The sequence below is a fragment of the Ochotona curzoniae genome, unplaced genomic scaffold, assembly GCF_017591425.1.
Source record: "Ochotona curzoniae isolate NIBS_2020 unplaced genomic scaffold, NIBS_Ocur_1.0 scaffold_2587, whole genome shotgun sequence".
In the NCBI taxonomy this organism is placed as follows: Eukaryota; Metazoa; Chordata; class Mammalia; order Lagomorpha; family Ochotonidae; genus Ochotona; species Ochotona curzoniae.
Genome location: NW_024467096.1, coordinates 27,463,154 through 27,489,335, shown reverse-complemented (window position 1 = coordinate 27,489,335; position 26,182 = coordinate 27,463,154). Strand labels below are relative to the sequence as shown.

Here is a 26,182-nt window from a genome sequence, read left to right as displayed (position 1 = left end):
GCCAAGCAGGAAGTGCATATGACTTGGGGAGCCATTGCACATTCCTGTACTTCCCTAACTTTAGCAACTCCATTTAGCTGGAGTGATTGGTAGAACTGGACAGCAGAAACTCCCGAGATGCGCCTGTTTAATGATTAAGCCAACAGTTTGAAAACTCCTTCTAGATATGATCTTTGAAGTCAGGGGTGTCAGAGACACTACAATCACAGCTTCATTGGTTTCCACGTGTACCGTGTCTCATCTCTCAGGATGGGCTCTTCATTGCTCTCAGTTATCCACTGATGTCTCTTTGCTGTTGGAAAACTTTCCTGCTCACAGGATGAAGTCCGGATCTTGAAATATGACATCTTGAGTATGGATCTTGAAAGAAAGCCCTTCAGAGGTGGCCCTGGCCTGTTTAGTCTCACCCTTGTCCCTCTGTCTCACATGTAGTCCATTATAGCCATGTCGCATTCTTGCTGTTCCACACGTCTTATTACTCAGGCCTTCATGAACTTGCTTGCGTAATTGTTCCTTTGTTATTCCCATGCAGCCTCCTACTTTTCCTTTTTTTTAAAAAAAATAATTAATTGATTGATTGTTTAAATTGATTTTGTGACACAGTTTTATAGGCACTGGGATTCACCCCCCCCCCCCCCCATGGTGGATTCCTCCACCTTGTTGCATTACCACAGTTCAAATTGAGTTGAAATTATTTCATTGCAAGCATCTACCGAGCATAAAGTCCAGTATCTTATTGTCCAGATAAGTTCAACTGTTTCTTGGTGAGACCATCTCTGGTCTGAAGGTAGAGCCGACAGAGTATCATCCCAATCAGTTAAAAGCCCCGACATTACATCAGTAACAATTTATAACGTTATGGAATTAGTTGACATGGTATTGAGTAACCAACATGTTAAAAGAGAGAAAAAAAAAGAATGCAAATTCTGAACCACATCCTGTGACTTCTACATTGACATTCCAATTATTAGTTTATGTACAACTGGGTTCTATACACCTTAAAATGGCTATAGATTACTATTCAGCTATCTTATGTCTATTTTAATTTTAGTATTTACCAGTTTATAGCGTTGAAGCATGATTTTGCTGAACCTGGCTGTTTTTCGGGTAGTCTAACTCTGTAACTCTAACAAGACATATGTCGACAGTTTAGGTGAACACTTTTAGGAGGAGGTGCAGAGAAACCTTCAATACCTTAGTGAGGAGTAATTAATCTTTGTGTCCCACCCAGTGAGTTATAAGTGCATCCCCGCTGACCGTTTCCTGTCTACTCTTCCTTTAAATGCCTCTCCCAACGCAAACTTTTGTTAAATTCTAGATGGTTTCACACTACTTACTAGCAAATAATAGAATTTTTTTTTAAAAAGAATGTTTTTGTTTATTTCCATCTGTTTGAAGGGGAGAGAGAATCTTCTACCTGTTGGTTTGCTCTTCAAACACCTGTGACTCAGGGCTTGACTAGGATGAAGTCCAGGATTCTGGAACTCCATCCAGCCCTCTCAAGTGGGTGGTAGGGACTCAAGCACTTGAGCCATCTTCCGCTGCTTTCTGGGACACACCTGGCCATTGTCGGACACCGGCTCTGCCCTAGCCTTTGCCATTATGGCGGTTTGGGGAAACGAACCAGGGAATGGCAGCTGGTTTGTTTTGTCTGCTTGCCTCTCAAAAGGAAAGTGACTATTTTTAAAAAGGGACTGAAATATAGTAGTAGTTCCTCTGAGGGCATTTGTTTTGTAAAATTCAGCCACTGAATTCCTGTAGGAGTTCTTGATGAAATTTCCTGCAGGTAAAACATTGTGTGATTTCAGTTCATAAAATTTCACCCCTTGGTTTTATCTGCTTTCTGTTTCCTTGGTTACCCACTGTTCCTTCAAGTGTTCTTTGTTAGTGACAGATGACTTTGGGATGCAATTTTCCCAGGAGTCATCTTGTGTTTTCTTATGCTTACTCTTGGGCCACATTAAATGACATGCAGCGATTGTGATAGTGGTGTGGTAAAATCATGGCTTCATTTTAGAATTCTAAGAGAATGAAAGGACTTGATACTGACTTTTGAGAATAAGTCTTGTCCTAAGAAAAAAACAATAATTGCTAATTAAAGAATCCCTTACCTCCTGACTGCTGTACCTTGGTTGAAGGAAAGGGACCATGCTTTGGGGAGTTAACCCAGCCTTCCTGGAAGAGAACTTGTCCTCTGTGTTTGGGACGGTGCCTTTGGCCCAGGTGACTGTCCTGTGTTACTTGCAGTGCTTGGAAGTAGCTGGGTGGTGAACTGGTTTTGTGAAATTCCTGCCTTCTTTCAGCGGGAAGTGACAATGTGAATCACAAGGGCATGTGTTTTTACTCAGAAAGTGCTAGCTCAGATACTTTTGGATTGTGTGACTTCAGATAAGTTGCTTCTGAGACCTTTGAACTTTCACCTTGAGGAAATCTTGTTCTTTGCTTGAAACACAGAAATTCTAAAGCCCTGGAAGAAGCAGAATAAGGTCTTGGGTGTCACTGTTTGCGTTGATGAAGCAAGAGCTTCGTGTGCCATGTGTGTTGTCTGTGCTGCTGCTGTTGGTTGGCCTGGGTTTCAGTATTGTCTTCCTGCCGGATTTGAGTTCAGCTTTTGGATAAAAAGGGTATGCAGGATGAGAAAATCATTACTTCCCCTTTGTCTGTGTAGTTGGAATCCTGAGACATTTTCCTGTGTGTTAATGTGAGCGTTTGTAAACTATCATTCTCTCTCTTTCATTTGGAGTAAGAAAATGGTGATTTTTTTTTTTTTTTTACCTCTCAATTTTTCCTAAGGCCAGTATGATCTCTGACTCAAACTGTAGGATTTTAGGGTGTGCAGGAATGGTAGCGTAGACCTGGCAGCTTGGAAACAGTTTGGAGTTTGGGAATCTGGGGTGTGTGTGTGTGTGTGTGTGTGTGTGTGATGTTTTATGTCTGAAGAAACCCACAGCACCAGGGGCAGGTGCTGCTGCACCTCTCTTGCAGTCATGGGTCACTTCTTAAAAAGCTCTGAGATTCTCCTTCCTAGAATCATTATGTATCTGAAGACTCTTGTGCAGCTTTTAGGTTAATCATTTTCTTCCTTTTGAAGCCATTGTTTGGACAGCCGCAGTCATAAATATTGGTTGCAAAATGCAAGCGCGAAGAGTAGCCCCACCACGTGCAGCCTGGTAAGGAAGCCCTCATTGTCAAGTGGATCCCCCTCCCGCTCATGGCTTGTACCTGATCTGTCTGAGGCTTGGACTTCACCATCTGTAGCACTGCACAGGTTCATCTGCAGGTGATCCAGGCCGTCTCCCAGCAGAAGTTCCTGTTTGGACTGATTCACTGCACCGACTGCTTAGTCCACGTGGCTGGTGACCTTTACTTTGAGGCATAAATGAGAAACTTGCCTCCAGGCACAGTCTTGGATACTCCTCTGATCTTCTGGTTTGCCAGCCTCACAAAGTTTACTTTGCCTCTCGCTTGTGGCATTCCCTTTTCTCTCTCCCTGAGTAAAACCAGGGTCATTTGGGATTGGTTCCTGGGAGAGCAGCTCTGTCCCACCTTGTGTGAGTTCTCTGCTGGCTGAAGCCTTTCCAAGATGCTGTGTCGAGCTGTTTCTTCACTCGTCTTTATTCTGACTCTTGTTTTATTGTTTTCTTTGACTTTGGATGGTTCCTTATTTTTCATGAGGTTGTGGATCCTTTTAGGCGTCTTGGTTCAGGTAGCACTAATGGATTTGGAACAGATCTGATGTAGCAGTAGTAGCCTGAAGTGTGCTCCTATGATTCCATTAGCATGATTCTGTTCCAACATCTCTTGGGAGCAAAAATATATCCCCCTCTCCGCCGCTCTTCTGAGCACATAGGGTGCAGCATGAAAGGGTTTAATGCTGACTGTGGCAAAGCAGGAAATGCTTAGCATGTGGGCCAGAAATGATGAGGTTTGTGTAGTGATGTTGTTTTAACTTGTCCCTTTAAGAGAACTTGCTACAGTTTTGTCTGCTTTGTGGTTGCCTTGCGGAAGGGAGGGAGAGCCAGAGTGACCAATCTGAATGACACAAAAGGTTAAGTGGGTCAGTCCTGCCCATCTGACAGGATGTAACTCAGGTTCCCCAAGAGTCCCTGATGCAAGACCTGCTGCTGTGGCTCCTGGGGCCTTAGGGGGCTCCTTTTTGTCCATTGCCCAGACAGGCCACTGCGCTCTGGTGTGTCAGAACTCTTTTGTCTGTTGGCAGTGGAAACAGCAAGGTGGTTCCCCTCCCTGCCCCCACAGGATAATGAAGTACTTTCTTTGGAAATGTCTTAGTTAGAGCCTGGATGAATATGGCTTATTCAAGTAATGGCTTTGCTCTTACAAAGAAAAATTGGTATTGGGACACAGGAGATTTGCCTGGTTTCTGAGGTAACCTTGTAGATTATAATCTGGTTGCCACAGCAACTCAGCAGCCCTGAACATTACCTGAAGAAAACATTTAAAGAAAGGTATTTTAGTAGGATGCTTAAAAGCCCTTTGCTGCCTATCATCTTTCTCCCTGAAGAACCAAGGGGGGTTGGGGCCTGGGTCAGGAATTGAACTCAGTAAGCTGAGGGGGAAGGCCAGTGCACTCTGGAGCTTAACTGCTCACCCCTCACTCCTCCCGCAGCCTTACTTTGAGTGTGTCTCGGTGTTGGTGGCTACCAAGAACCCGTGACAGACACTTTTCCTGCAATATAGTAAGCAGATGCTCTGACAGTCTGTAGCATATACCAGTTCAGAAATCCTGTGGTTTTGCCCATGACTTTTCATAACTGGTGAATTGCATTTTTAGAACTGACAATTCTGTGTGTGTAGTATGCAAATTAGGAGTATGTTGGAAGAGAGAATATGAATTCGAGACTGTCAAAGAGAATCTGGGCCCTGAAGTCTTGGTGTCTATTGATTGCTGTTTTCCCCTTCAGTAGTTCTTTCATAGGCATACATAAACCCTATCCCTGGGTGTTTAAGCAAAGAGAAGGATTTTTGCCCTGAGAGCAGTGACGCTGGAACTGAACTAAGGACTAAGAAGACATGGATAAATTTCCATTTGAAATGTTGCTGAATTCCATTATAACTGAATTATGGTCTGTATTTATATAAAAATAAAGGTAACTCAAATGATAGGTATGTTGAAGGGATGCCTTTAACAGCTCAGTTTCAAGAAAGAGATGGCTATGTTTTCATCACTGTCAAGAGCCAGTGGACTTCCTTGGCAGTCCTGATGGTGGCCTCCAGGGTCACATGGGGATCTGAATACTGCTGACTGAAGGATTATTGACACAGTTATTGTGCAGGAAAAAAGTCAATTGCCTTGAAAAAACTTACAGTTCCAGATAATGAGGAGCACCAGGGATTAACATTTTTGCCCGAACAAGCCTGTATTTTTTTTTTTCCAGTTAATATGCTTCCTTTCTTTAAAAAAAAAAAATTGATATCTCAGCAGTGTCTCCTGTGGTAAATTATTTGGAGCAGTAAAATAAGGTCTAGTTTTTAAAGATAAAATGGCTCAGATCTCAGTAATTTCCAAAACACATACATTATAGTGTATACAATAAATAAAGTTGACTTTTAAATTGTATCTCATGAAGACTTGAGTTTTTAGTGAAAATAATTGTTTGCAGTGACTTTTCCTAATATTTTATGACTGTCATCCCTTCATTAAACAAAGGCATTGAGCGTTTATTCACTGTTAGACACAGGCTAGCCAGGTTAAAGCAGCAAGGATTGAGTTGTAAGTGTAAATTCCTGGAAGAAGCAGTAGAGTGCTTTGTAATTTTATCTTCTCAGAGCGTGATGTAGGAGACCTGCCCCGTCCTGAAGGCAGACACCCCATCTTAATTGGAAAAGGATGAATAGCAACTAGCTGGTGAGGAAGCAGTAAGGGAGCTGATGGGCCGAGATGAGAGGGTGCAGGATGAGTGCTATAGACCTTGGGGTGGAAGGAGCACTGCAGACAAGGGGCCCGGATGGGTGCTGCGGACCAGGGTGTGGGATGAGCACTGAGGACCAGAAGCTGGGTTGGGTGCTGTGGACTAGGGGATGGGATGACACCGGGCACCAGGGGCTGGGACAAGCACTGTGGACCAGGACACAGGATGGGTGCTGTGGACCGGGGGATGGGATGAGCACTGGGCACCAGTGGACTAGGGGCTGAGATGGGCGCTGTGGACTAAGGGCCCGGTCGAGCACTGGGGACGAGGAGCTAGGACGGAAGCTGTAGATCAGAGGTTGTGATGAGCACTGTGGACCAGGACACAGGATAAGCAGTGCAGACCAAGGCGTGGGATGAGGAACTAGGATGTGGGACAAGCACTGCAGGCCAGGGTGCAGGAAGAACACTGCAGATCTGAGAGGAGGGCAAGGACCACTCCAAGAACTGGAAAACAAATGGAATGCCCACAGCCTGGCAATTTTTAGGAATATGAAATATTTTAATAGTGATAATCTTGCACTGTATGAACTTTAGTTATTATTTCTAACTTTGGATCTTGTTCTTTCATTTGTAATTAGATATAACTTAGTAATTTTTATTTGTTTTGTTGATATCTTTTGATTTGAAACCAAACTGAAGCTATTGAAAGAAGCTGTTTTGCAATTGCCCCTCTTAAATAGTAAGTCATCTGATATAAATGTTTATGTTCTAAAATAGTTTCATTAACCTCTTTAAACATTTGAGTGTTCAGTGAAGCCTATTTCTACTATTATTCATTTATTGTACATAGTTTGATATTGTTTCCAGATCCTACTCACAGGCACTTCTTTTTCCCAAGGTATTTTTTATATATTGTTTTCTCTTTTTACACAGTGGAATCCTATAGCTCAGGGTAGCATTGAGCATTTGGGAACAGAATGCAGTAAGTGTTAGGTAAAGCTCATTTCCGGGTACACTTTTCCTTAACAAGCACAGTCTGAAAATTTTGTTTTCAAATTGAGATTTTAAAAATTATGTATCATCATAGATGTTATGGGAAGGTTCAGTTGGCTAATCCACAGGCGTGCATCTACTGTGCACCCCTAATTTGAGCCATTGCTACATTTTTAAAATTTTGTGGCTGGTCTGTCAGCATAGTGGGCTGATCCTCCACCGGTGGTGCTGGCAATCCCATATTGGTGCCAGTTAGTGTTTGATCCTCTTTCGATCCAGCTTCCTGCTCATGGGGTGGGAAAGCAGCATGAGATGGCTCAGATTCTTGGGCCCCTGCACCTACATGGGAGACCTGGAGGCAATTCCTGGCTTCCGGCTTAGATCAGCGCAGCTTCTGTCACTGTGGTCATTTGGGGAGTGAACTAGAGGAAGATCTCTGCTTCTCTCTCTCTCTCTCTCTCCTTATCTCTGTAAATCTACCTTTTAAATAAAAATAGATCTTTTTAAAAAATTATTTTTGATTTTTGTGTTGATACAAGATGCCGTAGTACCTGCTTTCTGTATAGCACATGAATTATAAAAGTTGAAGAAAAATCTCGAGTGTTTTAATAAGTTGAAATTTTGTTATTTTGGCAGGTGATTCTCGTTCAAGTTAATCCAGGTGAGACTTTCACAATCAGAGCAGAGGATGGAACACTTCAGTGCATTCAAGGTGAGAGAAGTTTGTGGTAAACATTCAACTCAAAGGATTTTTCTTTTATAATTTTTAGGAAATAACACTTATCTCTGTGTGTCTGTAAGTGATTTTCTGGGATTAAAATACCTTTTTGATTTCCCTTCAAATGTTTTTAAATATCTGTTATACTATTCAAATGATGTTTTTAGTGGTAAAGTCTGTGTGGTTATCTATTAGCTATTGCTGTTTATCACTTCACAATTTAGTGAGTTAAGTTGATGCCATTTATTATCTCAATGGTTTCTCTGGGTTAGGGATTTAGACCTGACATAGCTGCTTCCGGTGTGGCTGGACTTCTCAGAAGGCTCAAGTCAAGGACTGGGAGAAGATTTAAGTCTTTTTAAGGCATTTCTGCAGGTGGAGCTGTTTCCTGGCCCACCCAAGTGATTGTTGGCAGCGTTTCATTTTTGCAGGCTGGCAGGAAGTTTCTTCCTTGCTTCCTTGCACAGTGGGCGTTGACAGCGGGGACCCGTAGAAGTGAGTAGCTAATATTATGGCAGGTTGAGTGGCAAGAGGAAGTTAGTAAGCGTAGATTACACTCAAGAAGTTTACAAGGGGCATGAATACCAGGAGAGAAGTCAAGGAGAGCCATTCTAGAAAGCTGCTCACCAGTCTACCTTTGGTGCCAAAGGGTCATGTACCTCCTTCATGTGAAATGTCCCTTCCCAGGATCCCAAAAGTCCTTTTCTCTTACAGCGTTAGGCTACATTCCAGAGTGTTCTCATTGAAGGAAGTTGCTCGTGTGAGCTTTCTTGGGTGTAGTTAAACACAGTTGCTAGGACACCCGTTTCATGTTTGTGTCCCACTCATTCTTCTTCCTGCTTGCTCTTTGAAAGAAATGACTGCGTCCTCTGCTCCAAGTGGAGTTCTGTGTGGGAAGAACAGTCCAGATCTGTTAGCCCATACACAGTGCTGTGTTGGCAAGCACTGTTTGTGATAGCTCTTTTTGCCATCGGTTGGGATTGTAGAGCAAATGGCTGACTGGCATTTAGTTAAAACATGTATTAAATGACTGGACTGGGATCTCATCAGAGACCTCCTTTTTAAAATATGGACTTGTTTTTACATACATATGAGGGGGGATTTTTTTTTTAAGTTTTGTTCATTTTGAAAGAGTAACAGAGAGGGAAGAAGAGAATGTTAGGGAGGAAGGGAGAATATATATATAAATAGATAGATAGAGAGAGAGAGAGAGAGAGGCAGCAGGTGATGGATCAGATACTCAGATCTCGCTCCTGTAGGGAGTTAGTGAAGTGTTTCATTGCAGTTGGGCGGAGCATCGCAACATAAAATATGGGTGTAAGTAATGTGCCTAGTACCCTGAGCTCGGGTGACCTCATTCCCACTGCGGTTATCTCTGTCGCTACTAGCATGTTTTCCATTCTTAGGCAGTTCAGTGCTTTTTCTCTGTTGAGAGTGATATATACACATTGGGGAAGTAGGGGCCAGTAGAGCTTAACTCACACACCTAAGGTGATTGCTAGGAAGTGGCCAAGTCAGCTTTTCATCTCTGGATGTCTTGACTTCTTCTGAGTTTTTCCTCGCAGGGCTCTCTGGCTATATCCCCAGGAGACATTGTCCTCAGGCATCTGCCAAGAGTGTGTTCCTGGAGTAGCCATTCTGGGCAGGATGCTCTGATGAGACATGGACAGTCTGTGGAGTGAAGGTTGATGGTGGAGACTGGATTCTTGAGGAGAGGATGAACACTTTGTCAACGAGAGTACAATAACTTAAGTTCGGGTTGAACGAGCAGACCATGTGATGCAAACTGGACTGGTTTGCATCTCTTGTTTCTGTGTAGAGTCAGGCGTGGGTTCAGATTTGGGGTTGCCCATCTTCCAGGTGGAGCTTCCCACTCCAGCAGCTGAGATAGCTGGGGGACATACAGTGCAAGAGGATTGGTTCAATGAGAGGCAGTCTTTTCTTGCATATCTTTTAAGAATTTTTAAGGAAGGGATCTGGTGCAATGGAGCCCTGTGAAGAAAGTCTTTATATTTTACTGGAGCTTAAATTTTAAGAGAATGAAGCATTGGCTTTGTTCTCTCAATGCCAGCCAGCAGGTAGGAAGGTTTTTTGTTTTCTGGGGTGGGTGGTGGTGGTGGTTGTTGTTGGTGGCCCTCTGGACTTTCTGAAGTAATATTTATTTCTTGAATTTATCAACCTAGTAACTTAGTGATCCCAGCACTAGTCAGCATGCTTTGGGGGTATCAGGGTAGGGAGCAGAGTTGTTGTGGTGCCTTCTGGAAACTCTGATGTCACACTGTATGAGGCCAATCCACTTGCTTATAAATGACTTTGTTAGTATGGTAATTTTCACTGTAGAACATGGTGATATGAGAAGGACCCCAGTTCATTATGATACTATTAAAAGCAGGTTAATATTGAAGAATATGGTTACTCTGGGAGAAAAGATTGTTTTCATAGGAATGTCCTTGGTGATAATGAAGGAGGAAAAACACAGGAAACTTACAATATGCTGTGAAAGCAGATTCATTTCCAATGGAATATTTCTCAATATTTTCCATGGAATGTGAATCATTGGTCTTTGAAGGGCCCTAGAAGGTCATCGCTTGTTCTCTCCAGCAGACAACATTATACCTGTGGTAACCTAGACAAAAGGTTTTTCTTTCCTAGGCCAGATGACATTATAAAGAGCAAATTGTTAGGAGGAAAAAGAGTCTGCGCAATGAGTATGAATTCCTGCCTTTGCTTAAATTCAAGAATTAATAGAGGGCAGCTGCAGGTCTATCTCATTATTTTCCTATCCTTGTCTGGGCTGAAGTGTTGGCAGCGCAGCCTTCCTTCCTGTCCATACATGTCATCTTTTTGTCTGGGCCATTTTCTGTTCCCTGGAAAGTCTTCCAGCCAAAACAAATACTGTGCTTCCTGGAGGGCCGCAGGCTTGTCTTGTCGAAGAGCGTTCCCGGCCACTGTCGGGCTTCTTGATCTCTCCGTGAATTCTGGAGAAGCAGGTGGAGGTAGCACAGTCTTGTTGTGCTAGTTGTGTTTGTATGCCTTTCCTTAGCCCTTGACTGAGTTGGGCCATGGCAAGGAAAGATATCTGCTCCATCCTGTTCTCCAGCCATGTAGCCTGGTGATGAGACAGATGGGAGTCTTGACTGGCTCTAATATTACATCAGACATGGTGATTTCTTTAAAAAATTATTTAAAAAAATTTTTAAAAAAATATTTGCTTCGTAGGTGAGAGAAATGCAGACCCATGAAGGTCTTCAAGTAGGATGGAGAGGAGAGGCGTGGTGGGTGGAGGGGTGAGGAAAAAAATCCCTGTCTTTGCTCCTGTGACCACAGGGCAGGGAGATGTTGCACTGTTCCTTGCTGCCAGATTGCACCAGCACCAGGGGACAGAGTGGTCTCCTGATGTAATTCCAGGGACCACAGTGGGAAGAATATTCTGAGGGTATTGCCAAAGGCAGTGATGGAGGTGGCCCAGGCCCAGAGCCTGTGCTCTGAGGCTAGAACATACATCCATGAGATGTTCCTTCGGCTTGGGGATCGGGTGGAGTGGGCCTTTTGCAAGGACTCTGAAGAGTCCTTACTGGGCTGTTCCCCAGACCTGGCTCTCATGGACACCAGCAAGTGCTGTGGTCTGGCCTGAGCTAGTCCACCTCATAGCCCCAGCTCTCATGAGTACAAATGAGTACTCTGGCATAGCCTGGTCTACCCTCAAACCCAGCTCTTTCTTGTACTAGTTGGTGCTGCAGCCTAGTTGGGGAGACCCTGAGATCCCCTTCTGGGCCTACCCCAAGACCTGTCTCTCATGTGTGACATCAGGTGCTACAGTCTAGCCCAAGCTGAACCCCTCCCTCCCCAAAGACTTATTTATTTATTTTAAAGAGTTAGAGAGGGAGAGAGACCCAGATCTCCTGTCTGCTGGTTTACTCTCCAAATGGCTATAGCGGCGGGCGAGGGCTGGGCCAGAACTAACCTAGATGCTTCCTCCAGGACTCCATGTGTGTAGTAGGGACCCAAGCACTGGAGCCATTCCTGCTGCTTGTCTCAGGGCGTTAGCAGGAAGCATGATTGGAGGTGGAGCAGATTGGACATGAACTGGCACCCACTGTGGATACTGGCATTGAAGGCAGGGCATTGCACCCTCCACAAGTCTGGTGCCACGGTGATTTATCTTTTTTCTCACAGTCTCTGTAAAATTATGTTCAAATTTTAGATCCTGCTTTCTTTACATGTTGAAGTCAGTATAAAATCATTTACATTCTAAAGTCATTATAAATCAAATATTAATACTACACATTTTGTATGTTTCAAGACTGTTATAAACTCATTTGGAGCCCGAAGAAAGAGAATCTGATGATGATAACAAGGAAAAAAAATAATTCTTAGCACCATTGTTTTAATAGTTAATAGTACTTAAAGGTATTACTGATAGTTTTTGTTCATGATTTACATGCATTTTACAGTGGTGATTGTCTCTGCCGAGTTAAGTGGGTTGAGACCTCAAAGTAACTAAACGGCAGCATAGTGCGTGGTGTGAGGGAAGCGGGAGGATGGAGTCCTGCTCTGAAACGGCTAGTGTTGAGGCTGTTGGATCACAGAACTTTTTCTTCTCTTACTCATTCTCATTCATGCTCCGTCAGCCTTCTGCTGCTCTGTGTCCAATTCTCCTCTGCTCCAGTGAGTGTGGGAACCGTGTCATTGATGAACTCGGGCTCTGTGAATGACACCATTGAGAGCAGTTCCACGTTCCTGAGTTTCCTCATTTGTCTCCTTTCTCCCGCCCCTCTGTGTGTGATTCAGCATCCAGAATGTCACAGGGACCTTAATGGCACTTGTTTTTTTTTTTTGCTGTTTTTTTTTTTAAGTTCACATTTGGTGCTTTAAGAGCATTTTGTTAGTCTTATTTGACACATTAAACACTAACCTTTCATCCTTTTGAAGAATTTCAGGACAGCTTGTAGGGAACTCAGGTTATCTCGTTGCATATTGTGAAATGACATGAATAGTGTCATGGATGGAATTGGTAAAGTGAAGGAGACTGACTTCAAAAGCAAGCAGCTGTACGCTGTATTCCTTTAATGCAAAATCTGCACGCAAGTGAGGAATTCTCTTTTGTTAGCTAAAACCCAGGAAGAGGTCTACGGTTAGCAAATGAAGTCTGCTTCTAAAAGTTGGCTTGGCTTAAATTTACAGCCATTTTTTTTTTTTTTGTCCAAAGATATCTGAGTGGTTTGGAAGAGAGGTTATCATAGTGTGAATGCATTTCTGAATCTTTGCAAACTTTTGATTACGTTGGATGCAAAGTTGTTTCAGTGACTTGTAAAATGTATCGTGAATGGAAATGTTCTTACTATTAGAAGATCAGATTTGGGCAGCTTGTTTTGCTATCCAAGTAACCGCCTTGAACACTCACTTCTTGGCTTTGTAGGGGGGTTACGTGAGGGTTGCTAACAAGCTCAGTGTTACTGTGGAGAGCTAGGCCTCACTTGAAAATCTTTTAGAATTGAAAATACCATGTCTTTTTCCCAGACAAGCCCCAGTGCCAAGCCCTTCTTTTGGATTGCTCCCGAGCTGCATTTGTTGAGAATTAATTCACAGCCTTCCAGGGAGGCTCTGAGTCCAGAGGGAACGAGTTTCTAGGAAAATCTGAATTCTTCCACCAACTTTCGAGCACTAAAATGTTGGTCTCAAGACCTATGTCATCTTTTACCTGTGTATGCGTGTATTTTTCATTTTTGTCATTGTCTCATGATTGGTTACAGTATTTCCACATGCAGTATCAGAGAAACAGCCTTTAAAAAGTTAAAGCTTTGGAGTACACTTGAATTCAGATTTGGGGGCTGTGTGTTTGAGTATCACATAGCTTTTCCCCACATATGGACAGCACAGTGACCAGATGCACACAGGCACTCCCCATGCTCTTCTGATAGAAGCTTCCCAGGTCACAGCTGGCTGCTGTGTGTCTAGAAGGCTAGCAGTCCCCTGGGTGCCACAGGAGCTGGTAGACGCTCAGGGACCCACAGCGTACAGTCCGGGCTTTGGAAGGAGTGAGAGGAATGTTCCTGTGTGTATCAGTCCCATCTTTGTGCTGGGATTGAGTAGGTCATGAGGCTGGGCCACCTCAGTGCCAAACTGCTGGCTTCCGTGGAAATTGTCAAAGTCCTTCTCAGGGGAGATACTTGGTCTATCAGCTGTTTTCTGCTTTTCTCCTTCTTTCCTTCCAACTCATCTTATTTATTCTTAGGTTTACAAAATAGTGAAGTTTCAAACCATTCAATGGAAACTTGATTCACTTTTGTATTACTAGACGTTTGCCTTTTCCTCCTAGCAGAGATCCCAGAGTCCTAGTGATGTAATATGTCAAGAACCCTAAAAGTGAGCTGGTGTTGGGTGTTCAGGGTAAAGGTGCTATCCTGGGAATCCCTGGTCCTTTGCTAATACTTACTCTTAGCCTCCGTTTCCTGTTTCAGAACGGGAACATAAATTACACTTGCTGGGTCTGTGCGATTACCCCTTGTGAGAGCCCTTAATATTGTTATCCTTGTGAAAGGATAGTAGAGATGTACATCTTTGCTTATATTTTGTTTCCTGAAAGACCCTGCATGAATAGTTGTGGGTGATGACTTATGTTTTCTGGTTTAAATCAGTTGAAGTTCTGACATCCATTTCATGGCTTCTTTGTAATAGCTTTGCTTTCATCGGGCTGCTGGTGATGGCACCAGTTCAAACATTTCAGATGGAGGTTTATGGGATGCTTTTCAGATATAGGATTGTAGCTAAAAACAATGGGTCCACTGTTTGAAGCATTTAAACTAAGTTTTGTTGTGGTGGCTTTAGTTTTTGCTTTTCTTTTGAATGGTAACAGTTAACTTTCACACCCAGCTTGAGCATCCCTATTCAGCCAGGCTACAGCCTCTTCCTGTACCCTTCAAGGCAGTTCCTCTGAGTATGCCTCCCTTGCTTTAGATCTTGTGTTTTGTATTTCCATTCAATTCCATTCTCTCAATCTTTATTTAATACAGTCTTCTCTTAGACCAAACAAGGGCAAGGCCGGAAAACACATTGATAGGCCCATTTAAAGGTTTTAGAATGAGGTTGTGGGGCTTTGGAAATTTCCTGCACACTAGTTATGTATTATTAAACTAGTTCCTTAACTTCTCCACACCTCCAGTTACCAGAGAAGTACCTGAGAATTGGTACAGTATCTGACCTAACGCGATTGCTAAGGATTTAGTGAGCTTTGAAAGCACTCAGAACAGATCTTTGACTTACAGTGAGGATCCATTAAATAAACATTGTGAAGTTTTAGGTCTTGATTATGGAAAGATACGGAATGACCCTTCCTTTCTGTCCTCCTACTTGAGAGTGTTTCGCAAAGCTCATGTGGTTTTGCGTTGTTGGGATTTTTTTCCGTGTGATTCCACTTCCATCCCAACACTTCAAAATGATATGTTTAAAAACGATGCACTGAAAGTTTAGCTTCTGTACTCTTTTGTCTTCAGGCTTGTTAAACAGTGATTAAAATGTCATGTCTGAAGGTTCTGCTTCTTGGAGTCCCTTAAATGTCACAGTCTTTATATGTCAGGTATTTCAGAAGAGCAAGCAGTGTCACATTACCTCCGTTGTCTGCCGCATTTTGTTTCACAGTTTGACGTCTTTCGGTTTTTGCTCCCTTCTTTCTCTGTTGCCCTCTCTTGTTCTTACACTTACAACTTGAAATACAAGAGTTCATGTCCGAGTGACTTGAAAGCAGGCTCGATTGAGTTCAAGGTCAAATCTTAGTTGTCTTCATATCCCCGTCCCGTCTCACATACACCAAGCACTCAGAATAAAGCAAAATCATTTCTTTTCTTTTTTTTTTCCTTTATTTTAAACTTAATTTATTTATAAATTTTTAAAATAATGATTACATGGTTGATCAGGGTGGGAAGGATTGAGGCTCATGGAAAATTGAGTGAATGCATTGCTTTCAAATTTGCTCTTTTTTTTGTTCCTGGGGGAAGAGAATGACAAAGGGGGAAACCACATATGACTTTCCACATGTGCCAATACCCAGGGATGAGGAACCGCCACCTCATATCAACCCAGAGTAATGTGTGCATATTCCGAGGTTTCTGTCCAAGTGGTTTGGATAGTTCTGGAATGCTGCCGATTTCACCGATCCGAGGATGATGTCACTCTCCTAGTGTCCATTGACTCCATTTACCAAGATTATTTGTTGTCATCGTTTGGGGAAATTGTCCCGTTTGTTCTGTTTTTCTGCTACAGCACCAAACGTGCTGCCATATTCTCTTTTTACAACAGGGCCTGTGTCTACTGCTCCACCCTTTTAATTAAGTAGGACATGTTCTTGCAATTCTAAGTACCTGGGCCAGGCATCTCAAGCATTACTGGATCCCCCACCGCTGGGGCTCACAAACCTGACATCCACCTAGTAGGCAAGCGTCAGGAGACCCAAGCCTTGCTGGATCCTACACCCCTGGGGCTCATGAACCCTGCACCCACCTAGCAGGTGGGCCCTTGGCTCTAGATCAGGAACCTCAAGCCCCACCATATCCACCCCATGGGGGGTGGGGTTCACAAAACCAGCAGTCACCTAGAAGGCAGGCCCTAGGATCTGGGCCAAGAGACCCATACCCTACTGGTTCCCCTGTCCCCAGGGCTCAGGAACCCAGCCCTCACCATTCAGGTTGGCCCCATTACCTGAGCCAAGCTACCTGAGCCCTGTCAGATCCCCTGTCCCTGAGCTTCATACACCCGGGCCCCTGCTGGGCCCTTACTGGCATGACTCACCTCACCTCAGTGTTCACAGTCTTATTGCTCAGTCTGGCCTAGTCCAGTCTGCCCCTGTTCAGCTCCTATTGGTGGGTGCTGCAGCCTATCCCAGCCCAGTCTGATTGCTGTTCTGGTTCTAACGTGAACTGGTTGGTGTTACAACCCATTCTGGCTCCTCCTGCCCCCTGCCCTGGTTCTCACATCTGCCAGTGGGTGTTGTGTGTTGGCCGAGACTGGTCTGTCCCCACACCTGACCCGTGTGGATGCTAGCAGGTACTGTAACCTGGCATGGTCTGGGCTGCTCCTTGCCTTGCTTCCTGTGCCAACCTGCAGGGTCTGCGTCCCAGTGAAGGAGTTTCCCAAGCTCCTCCATCAAGTCTCCTCCCAGTGGCAGATCTCGTGCACACCAGTGGGTCCTTGGCCCAGGTTGACTTTGTCCACCTCCTGTCCTGGCAAGAACAGTGGCCTTGCTGAACTGGTCATGCCCATTCTGGTTCTTGTTGTTGGTTGTTGTAGCCCAGCGCTACCTGATTTTTGCCCAGACAGAGCTTGCATGTGGTTCAGCAGGAGTCAAGACCTAGTGTGGCCTGTTCTGCGCATAAATTGTTTCACACAAGTACCAGTGGGTGCTGGAGTGAAGCCCAATCTGTCACTCCAGCGTCCCAAAGCACAATTGTGCCAATGCAGTCTGTAGCCATGTATAGCCATGCCTGCTACCCTCAGTCCTACTGGTTCTCACCAGTGGGAATCCCAACCCAGCTGGGGCATCCCCCTAGCTCCCTAGCAAGGCCTGAATCCATCTGCATTTCTTGGGCAAGCCAGCATCGGTTGCAGTTCCACAGGGGTGAGCCTGCATTGCCCCCATAGAATCTGCTGTCAGACCCACTTCTCTCACTGTTGTTCCCCCCTCCAAGCCACTTTGGTATCGGTCCCCTACTTATAAACACATGTCATGAACTTATCAATGAAAATCCCTCAGGTGTAAATTTTAACTTGGGCATAAAAGCCATAGGTCTTCTCCTAGTACCACCTGTATGTTCTCATTATCCCCCTGTAAGCCCTCTAACCTCGAGGGCAGCTCGAGGGGTTTCAACCAGCACCTTTGGCACCGGAGCCACCCAGTTACAGGCACCCGTGCAGGTAAAAAAATCTAACCTCCAGGATGGGGTGGTCCTGGAGGCCTGATGTGCCTCCTTCCACCAGGAAAGTCAGTGTGCTCTTTGTACCTTCACTGGAGTCAAAAAACCTCCAAGGAGGGGGTCTTAAAGGCCCACCACAAGAGCCTCTCCCCCAGGGCTGCATGCTCCCCAAGTTACATGCGCCTGTTCGGGTCAAAAAAACGTTAATCTCCAGGTTGGGCTAGTCCTGGAGGCCCTCTGAGCCTCTCTCCCCCTGGGGAGCCAATGTGCTCAGCTGTTTGTACCTGCACTTGGGTCAGAAAGTCATTTTCCATTATACTGGCCTTATTCTGTTCAGGCCACCATGCCCAAAGTAGTTTTGTTGCTTGCCCTATAAACCACAGATATTCATTTTCAGAGTGTTGAATGCTTCATCCAAGATGAAGACACCCCCTCCTGGAAGTTCCCCTACTGTTTCTTGTGTGGTTGCACATAACTCTTTGTCCCACTTTTGCAATTTGGAGGGAAAAGTGGTGTGTGTGTGTGTGTGTGTGTGTGTGTGTGTGTGTGTGTGTTGGGGTATTTGTGTATGTTTGGTTCCTGCTAACCAGAGTACCAAGCCAACCATCAAAAAAAACAAAGTAATAAAAGGCTAAATGCACTAACGTGGGAAACTCCCTACCCCACCACTAATAAAAGGTTACACACACTAAAGAAGATACAACCAGTCACTAGGAAAAACCAATCAAACCCCAAACAACCCCAATAACCGTACAAAGTCGGCAAAAACCACATTCTAATAATCAACACTAAAAAAAATAAACAGCAGTCTTCTTGCCACACCACACAGATCGAAAAGACAAATTGAGCGCATATCATGCCCCAAAGAAAGAATCAAACAGAAATCCAATTACACCAAAGTCTACCGGAACCACCAGCACTCCATTGTCAACAGCATGTGACGAAATAATTACCTACACAAAAATCCGAGTGGACAACACACATCTTCCATCCCAATGAACGACCAGAAATCATGCTCCATCGTCTTCCTCATAATGCAGAAAGCCTCTGAGTGCACCCAGAGAAAAGTTCTTTTAAACACCGTTATCACAAACATCAGACCCATCATGACATGGTGCACCCCAGACAGCACCACCCACTCACAACCGCCGTAACGCCAATACTCCCGTTGCGCCGTCCCCAAACAACACATTGATAACCACACAAAATTAAGCACACCACAATAAAGTAGTACCTCCCCACCCCTCCCGACTGCTCACCCAGTGCCCTCCACAATGGAAACCTGCCAAGCAATGTAAACACCATGGACAACACCACATCTACAAGTAACCACATAACATCAAGCCCAATCCCTTGCTCAACTACATCGCGAAGCCTTCATTTTGCCTGTCTTTACTTGACATTGCAGGCACACAATCAGAGAATGAGAGTAAGCAGTTTCCTGTGTGCTTTTCATTTGCCTGATGCCCAAAACTGTAGGCACAAAAGGCCAGAAACTCAACTTAAGGTCTCTCACCCAGGTAATAGGAAACCAGCTCCTTGAGCCACCATTGCTGCTTCCTGCAAGCTGTGTTAGCAGGGCTGGAGCCTGGGAGGTGGAGCCGGGAGTCAGCCCAGACAGTGCGAAGTGGCACCAGGTCATCTTAACCTCTAGCCCAGAAGCTCACCCAGGCATTTCCCTTTTGAATACCTCAGATCTTGAATCACATTCTTAAGGAAAAGAGTAAGTCTGACATTAACACAGTGGTTTGTTACTTTTGCTTGACAGAATTACTGGGGAAAATATTGAGAATCCAATCTCCATGCTAATGATGAAGACCTATCACATGGTCTAAGTCCAGGGGAATCGCCAGGATGTGGGGCATAGGGCCCGAGCATTAGTAGTTTGTGTATCCAGGCTGATTGTGGTAGGCAGTGAAGATTGAGAATTTCTGGTTAAGCTCAGCTCAGGTGCACTCCAGTAACTCCGCTGCCAGGCCATCCTGAGTATGTCACAGTGCGTTTGTGTTCTTCGTTACAGGTTTGTCTTCAGGAAGTTTGGTAGCTTTGTCAAATGCCTAAAGATACTCTTTCTTCCTTAAAATTATTTTCCTTATTTCCTCATTGGAAGGCGGAAACAGAGATAGAGAATGATTGATCTTCCATCAGATACCCACAATAGCCAGGGCTGGGCTAGACCAAAGCCAGGAGCCAGGGACTCAATGTAGACCTCCACTGTAAGTGACAGGGACCCAAGTGGCCATTCCCTGATGCTGCCCAAGAAGTACTTTAGTAGGAAGTTGGGATTTGAAGCAGCCATGGTTTGAATCCAGACATTATAAAGTGGGATGCAGGTGTGCCCAGTAGCATCTTGCCATTGTGAAAGAATTAGGCTGGGACTATTGCTCCCTTCATTGTATCCTTTATAGCTCTTGCCTGTCCCTTGAGTAGTCTGGTGCCCAGAAAACTCCTTGATGCTTGACTTGGGTGTTGTCCACAACAAGTGATTCCAGAGTGTGACATCTAGTGCCAGACCCTGAGAGAATTTCTCAGTAGGTAGGTAGAGCCCTGGTTCTTAGATTTCATTGTGGATCAAAATGACCTAAAAGGGCTTGTGCAAGCATGGGATCAGGCTCCAGAATTTCCAATTCCGGTCTGCCAGATCATGGCCTGAGAATTTGTATTTTGAAGCAGCTCCCAGGTAATACTCTTGGTTTTTTGCTCAGGAGTTATTGAGAACACTTGAGGATAGGAGAGTGTTGGGTGGGAGTTGCTTGTAAAATAAAATTTATACAAGTCATGTCCTTAAGGCTTAAATGAAAATGATTTTCAGGATCAAGTTTGGTTTTAGAATGGATGAAAGAAAAATTCCATATAAGTACAGAAAAAATAAAAGAGAAAAATGGCGTTTGAAAAATCTTCATTTGTAATTTTAAGCTTCGCTTTTGCGTGAGCTTTTGAAATTCTTTCATAACTCTCACTATAGTCTTAATTAACTTAGGTTTGAACCCAGGACTTGATTTTCAAAAGATTTGTTTATTGAGTCTTTCAGTTTACATCTCCCCAATTCAGATGTCATTTTATTGGGGATTTATTTTTCTTCTCTATGCCTCAGTTCTCACATAATGAGGATAAACGTATTGCCAAAGATATCCTAGTTATATTGTCAAGTTTATGCATGATAATATTTGTGGATCATTCAGATGAGAAAACTAAATGTGAAAAGTTATTTGAATAGGATACCATTGCATATTTTATTCCTGCAATAAGCAGTTGTATCTCTTCCCACCAAGTTAGCTTTGGTGATTATAAAAGAAAAAGCCACAGGGTAGACTGGAAAGTAGATACGGGCAGGTGTGTGGGTCAGTGATGACAGTGCCTGCCTCCTGTATCCAAGTGCCTGCATTGAATGCGTGGCTCAGACTCTCAGTTCCTGCTTCCTGTTCATGCAGATCTTGTGAGGCAGGAGCAGGCTCTATTTCAAGTACTTGCGTTCCTGCCACCCACATGGAAGACATGGATTGATTTCCTGGCACCTAGTTTTGATCTGGTCCAGTCCTGGCTGTTATGGAGATTGGAGGAGTGAATCGATTAGTGAATTGATCTTTCTCTCTCTCAAATTAAAAAAAAAATTGTTAAAACGTGGCTTTGCTTTATAAATTATGCTAAAGAAACAGCAAGGTTTTTAAAATGGAGAAAGAAGGCAACTCAGAATTTGTGATCATTTTGCACACCACCAGTGACCTTTGGCAGAGAAGCCAGCCCTAGCAGCAGCTGAAGTCAGGAAATGATTCCTTTGTAACATGGAAAACGGGGGTGTAGATGTATTTTTTCTTCTTTTTTTCTCTCTTCTTGTGAACTGGGACCATTGTGGAAGTTTGGCAGTTTCTTTGGGCCTTGTTTTAAAAACCTGTTTCAAGGGTCAAACTGTTGATTTCCAGACCATTTACTAGCAATTATGGCACAGGATTGAGTTTTCTCACACTCCCAAAGTGAGTTCTGCTGTTGTTTTTTGAGTAGAGTTCATTGATCCTTTTGCTTCTCATTGCACCTGTCAAGCTGGTATCAGCAATTAACATTCCTCAGAAGCGAATAGAATGCCTGCCTGCAACTCAGCTGTAACTCAAGAACAACAGGTGCATTCTACCTGTTACTTGGCTATATACAGAGTATTTAGAAGGCAAGTAATTAACCATAGTACAGCCGTTGAAGGAAATGAGATTCTTTAGAATTTGAGCCAAAGTGCTGGAAAGTAGCTCTGGATAATATATTTAAGAGACATAGGAAATAGCTCAAAAGGAAAGGTGAAATAGCTTTACTAATCTGGCCCCTAACTTTATTTCAGTGTTTCCTTTTGTTGATATAAATCTTGCTAATTGCACCTTCCCTGGACCAATGGTTTTGTGCAGCTGTTTATTTTTTAACTGATTTAATTTCACTCAAAAGGTCATTGCACTTGAACTCACACAGTTTAAAAAAAAATCGCTTCTCAAATTCTTGTATTTTGTTTTAAATTAAGAAACTTGTCACTTCCCTGATGGCTGCAGTGCTGGAGCTAGTTCAATCCTAATCCAGAAGCCTGGCCCATGTGTGGTGCTGGTGCTGTTGGTGCTGACCCGCCAATGCAGTTTTTTTTTTTTTTTAATTGGAAAGGCAGATATACAGAGAAGAGGAGAGACAGAGAGGAAGATCATATGTCCGTTGATTCACTCCCCAAGCTGCCGCAATGGCCAGAGCTGAGTCAATCCATAGCCAGGAGCCAGGAGCTTTTCCTGGTCCCCCATGTGGGTGCAGGGTCCCAAGGCTTTGTGCCGTCCTGGACTGCTTTCCCAGGCCACAAACAGGGAGCTGGATGGGAAGCAGTTCTGCTGGGATTAGAACCAGTGCCCATATGGGATCCTGGGCATGCTCAAGGCAAGGAATGTAGCTCTAAGCTAGCACGCCTGGCCCCCACCAATATAGTTTTTAAAATAGTGTTGTTATTAACATTTAACATGACACTTCAAAGAAAAATTTGGTGGATTTTGTTCTTATGTACCTAATATTTGAATGCTGCATTATTTGTGAGTGGTAAAAACCCAATTTCTAGAAAGGACAGAGTTGCATGTTGTCATCCTAGGCGTATTGCCTGCAGTGTAGGTCCTTGTTGATTTTGTTCCCCTCACCTCTCCCCTGTTCCCTCTATTCCTCTCATTTGCAACACAGTCATAGCTTCCAGGAGGACTAAATACTTTCTGACAAACACATTCTTAGCTGATGTGTTATGTGAGCATCATTAAGTATACATAAATTAAGACTGTATTAAGTATTTATACACTTGATCTTAGCCAAAAGGCCGAGAAGCGATGTGCTAAGTATTTATATGTAAGTTGAGGTTGTGATTTCACTAGGTGCCATGATCTGGGAGCATCTCTAGCCCTGCAGCAATCCATACCAAAGGCACCATTATGTAGCTTGTGCTGTTTGCACATGGTTCTCCTTTTCCTTTGATTTCCTAGCATTATTTTCTGTCATTAAATCTACTAGGCCAGTGATTTTAAAATACACCCCTACTTCATGCATCTCTACAGAAGAGAAAATCAGTATCGATGAAACTGACTCCTGTTGGACTTACAAGATGAATTCTGTTTTTAGTAGAAATTAAAATGCGCATAAAAGGTTACTTGGAATCAACGAAACAAATGTGAAAAATGTTTGCTTGGAACTCATGAAATAAACTAATTGAGTTTTTACTTTTGCATCTAGAATTAATTAGGGCATTAAAAAAAAGTCAGAGACCTGTGTGAGTTTTTCCTCATTTTGTGTTTGCATAGCCATTTCGTGTGCAGGAAAACAACTGAAATAGCTTTCTGTTGTATTTACCTCTCAGCTGTGGAAATATGACCAATTTGTTTAAGCATCATCACTTCTGAACATGCCCTGGAGGATTGATTGCAACTCATCTTCTTGTGATGCTCTTTGTTGGTTTAATCTTCTCACCCAAATGTCTGTTTCATTACCCAAAGAGTTATTTATCTTGGTGAGCTTGTAGATGAGTGTGTATTTGTACACACACACACACCCCATGTGTACATTTCTTTAAGTTTGCGGCCATGTAGGTACATGTTTCTTCAAGTGTGTGGACATACACATGCATGTTTGTCAATGTTCTATGGAAAATAGTTCACTTCCCTTACTTTGCCTACAGTGTTACCACAGGATGTATTTCCTATCTGCCTTTAAATACTTGCCTTGCATAATAACTAATTTAAATGTCTCCCAGATGTGTAAGGAGTATATGAGACTTGGTGGTGGCTATATTTCAGATAATTTGAAATGTTATTCTAGTTTTTCAGGATGTTATTACTCCATGAATGTGTTGTATGAGGGGGCTTCTCAGAGGTTGTAGATAATTAAAATGACGTTTTCCATCGTTCTTTCATGTACTTTTAAGAAAAATTATGAGAGAGAGAGAGATCCTCCATCTGCCAGTTCACTCCCCATATAGTGTCAGTGGCCTGTACTTGAGCCGGCAGGAGCCTGGAACTGCATCTGGATCTTCAACAGGTGTTACTGGAGCCCAAACACCTTGGCTAGTTTCTTCTGCTTTTGTTTGTTAATAGGCACCTGGATCAGGAGTGGAACAGTTTGGACTGGAAGCATTATTCCTATGGGATGCCAGTGCCACAATGATGGCTTAACCTATTGAACCCCAAGGCTAGCACCTCCATCAAATTGTTGTTGACCCTTCGCACTTGTTTAAATGCTGTGGTAGGTACTCAAACTAGAAGTAGTTGGTTCCTTTTGTGTACAGTCAGAAATTGCAAAATCTGATGTTAGTTCCTCCTGCCTCAGAAGTGGAGGTGTTGGAGGCAGCCACTGAAAGAGGTGCAGCCACCCCTGCAGGTGTGCTGCAGCGGGCTGGGGAAACACCTGTGGGCATCTTTATTTTTGCCAGTGGTTGAAACTGAAAAGGAATGTCTTTTATATCACCCAACCCCTGAGTACCTGTGTCCATCTTAATTTGTTCTGAATGCCAGTTACTTTCCACAGAAAGTTTTCTAGTTTGTCCCTCATGCATCTCTTGCTTTAGACCCTTCTCAGGTGCTTCTGCCATTAGCATTTGGTTTTTGTGTGTCCACAACACTTAGCTCCTTCTCTCTGGGTCTGCCAGCCTTGGCTGTGTCTGCACAGCGCATTGCTGCCCGAGCTTGGGCCTGAGCCCTCTCCTCCCCTTGCCACACTGTGCTCCATGTGCTGCATTCGCTGACATCACTTCCTTCCTCTCTCCTCTTTCTCATGCATAGGACTGTTCACTTTTGCAGACTTGGTATTTTGGTAGCAAACGTGTTGACTTGGGTCCTTCTTCAGTCCTTCCCCGATGGCGGAAGGGAAAGCCCTCCAACTCAAGAGGCTTTTTAAGAAATGTAGCCTCTTCTCTTTTCACTCACCCCCTGGTTGAAAGTTGCAGCGAATTGGGGACTCTTAGGTATGTATAGCAGGTGCCTAGGTGCCCTGCTTTTTTCACAAACTCACCTTAATTATGTGGGTCCCTGTGGTGGATGGGACTGGTGCTGGAAACGCTCAGAACCAGTGTGCACCTGTATCTAGGACAATTGGGTACTGTTGGGCAGGAATCCCGCCGGTGAGATGTGAGACTGACATGTAGCGTGCGGGCTCTGTTTACTGGACTCTGTGTGTGTGTGTGGAGGGGCTCTAGGGGTGGGGGGGCAGACCTGCAGCGGCCCCTCTTGTGCGTCAGCCCCTGAGGTCAAGTTTTCCGTGGTGACTCACGCGTGTCAGGGCCGCTGCCTTGATTGGCCGCAGCATTTCCTCTGTCGGACTCGGCAGCCAAAAAAGCCACAGCGACGTTTGATTTGGCTTGCGGCAGCCTTTTCCAAATATGAATTTGGGTGTAGTACAGTAAGTCCTCTAAGAAAAAAAGAGGTGAAGGAGGGGCAAGTCATTGCTCTAGGGCTGCAGGGACTCTGAGAAGTGGGGGGGGACTCTGACCCGGAGCGTGGCAGTGCGCGGCTAGCCCGAGTCTGTCTGCAGGCCCGGCACCGCCTGCACTGTGCAGCAGGCAGCACAGAGGCTGGCCGTGTCCCCGTGGCCCGCCGTCTCCAGCCGTCTGAGTGTGAGCCGGCAGCCAGGCCGTTTCCTGCTGACGTGGCCTCCCACTGCCTAGCAGAACAGAGCCGCCTCAGTGCGCTGGGGAAGCAGTGGCCCAGGGCATGAATCACCCACGGGATAAGGAGCTCCTTCAGAGGGGAAAGCGCCTCCCTCTGTGAGTTTCCTTGTAGATATGCTTCAAAGACACCTTTCTTACCGGAAGAAGGAAAGAGGAAGAAAAAAAAAAAAACCCAAGGGAGGAGAGCTATGAAGCTCACCCAGGGTTTGGCTTGGGCAGGCAAAACTTTGTTATCAGCAAGGAGTTAACTGGCTAAGCAGGCCAGAGCTGCCTTCAGGGGTCTGCACACACCCTCCTGCAGCCTTCGCTGGGTTGAGCTTCCAGCCCTGTCCTGTAGGCAGATAAATATGAGTGTGTTGTTTGTCCCCTTGGAAACAGTGCTCTCAGCTTGGTAGGAAGAGGAGAGGACCGTGTGCAAGCCCCGAGGCGTGGTTTTCCATGCCGGACTTGCACATCTCGCCTGATGCTCAGTATAGGCTTGTATTCCCACCACCCTCAAATGCTGCTTGCACATGCTTGGGTGAAAGCTTTCAAGACAGCCCCTT

General features: G+C 44.4%; 1 protein-coding gene across 3 annotated transcripts in view; it reads left to right on the top strand.

Moving 5' to 3' along the window:
* FNDC3B (fibronectin type III domain containing 3B) overlaps positions 1-26,182 on the top strand; it is a 340,056-nt gene that overhangs the window by 92,830 nt on the left and 221,044 nt on the right. For all 3 annotated transcript variants that reach the window (XM_041002960.1, XM_041002962.1, XM_041002959.1), the window contains exon 3: positions 7,502-7,577. In XM_041002960.1, the coding sequence (XP_040858894.1) occupies positions 7,502-7,577 (76 nt within the window). The remainder of the gene's footprint in view (positions 1-7,501; positions 7,578-26,182) is intronic.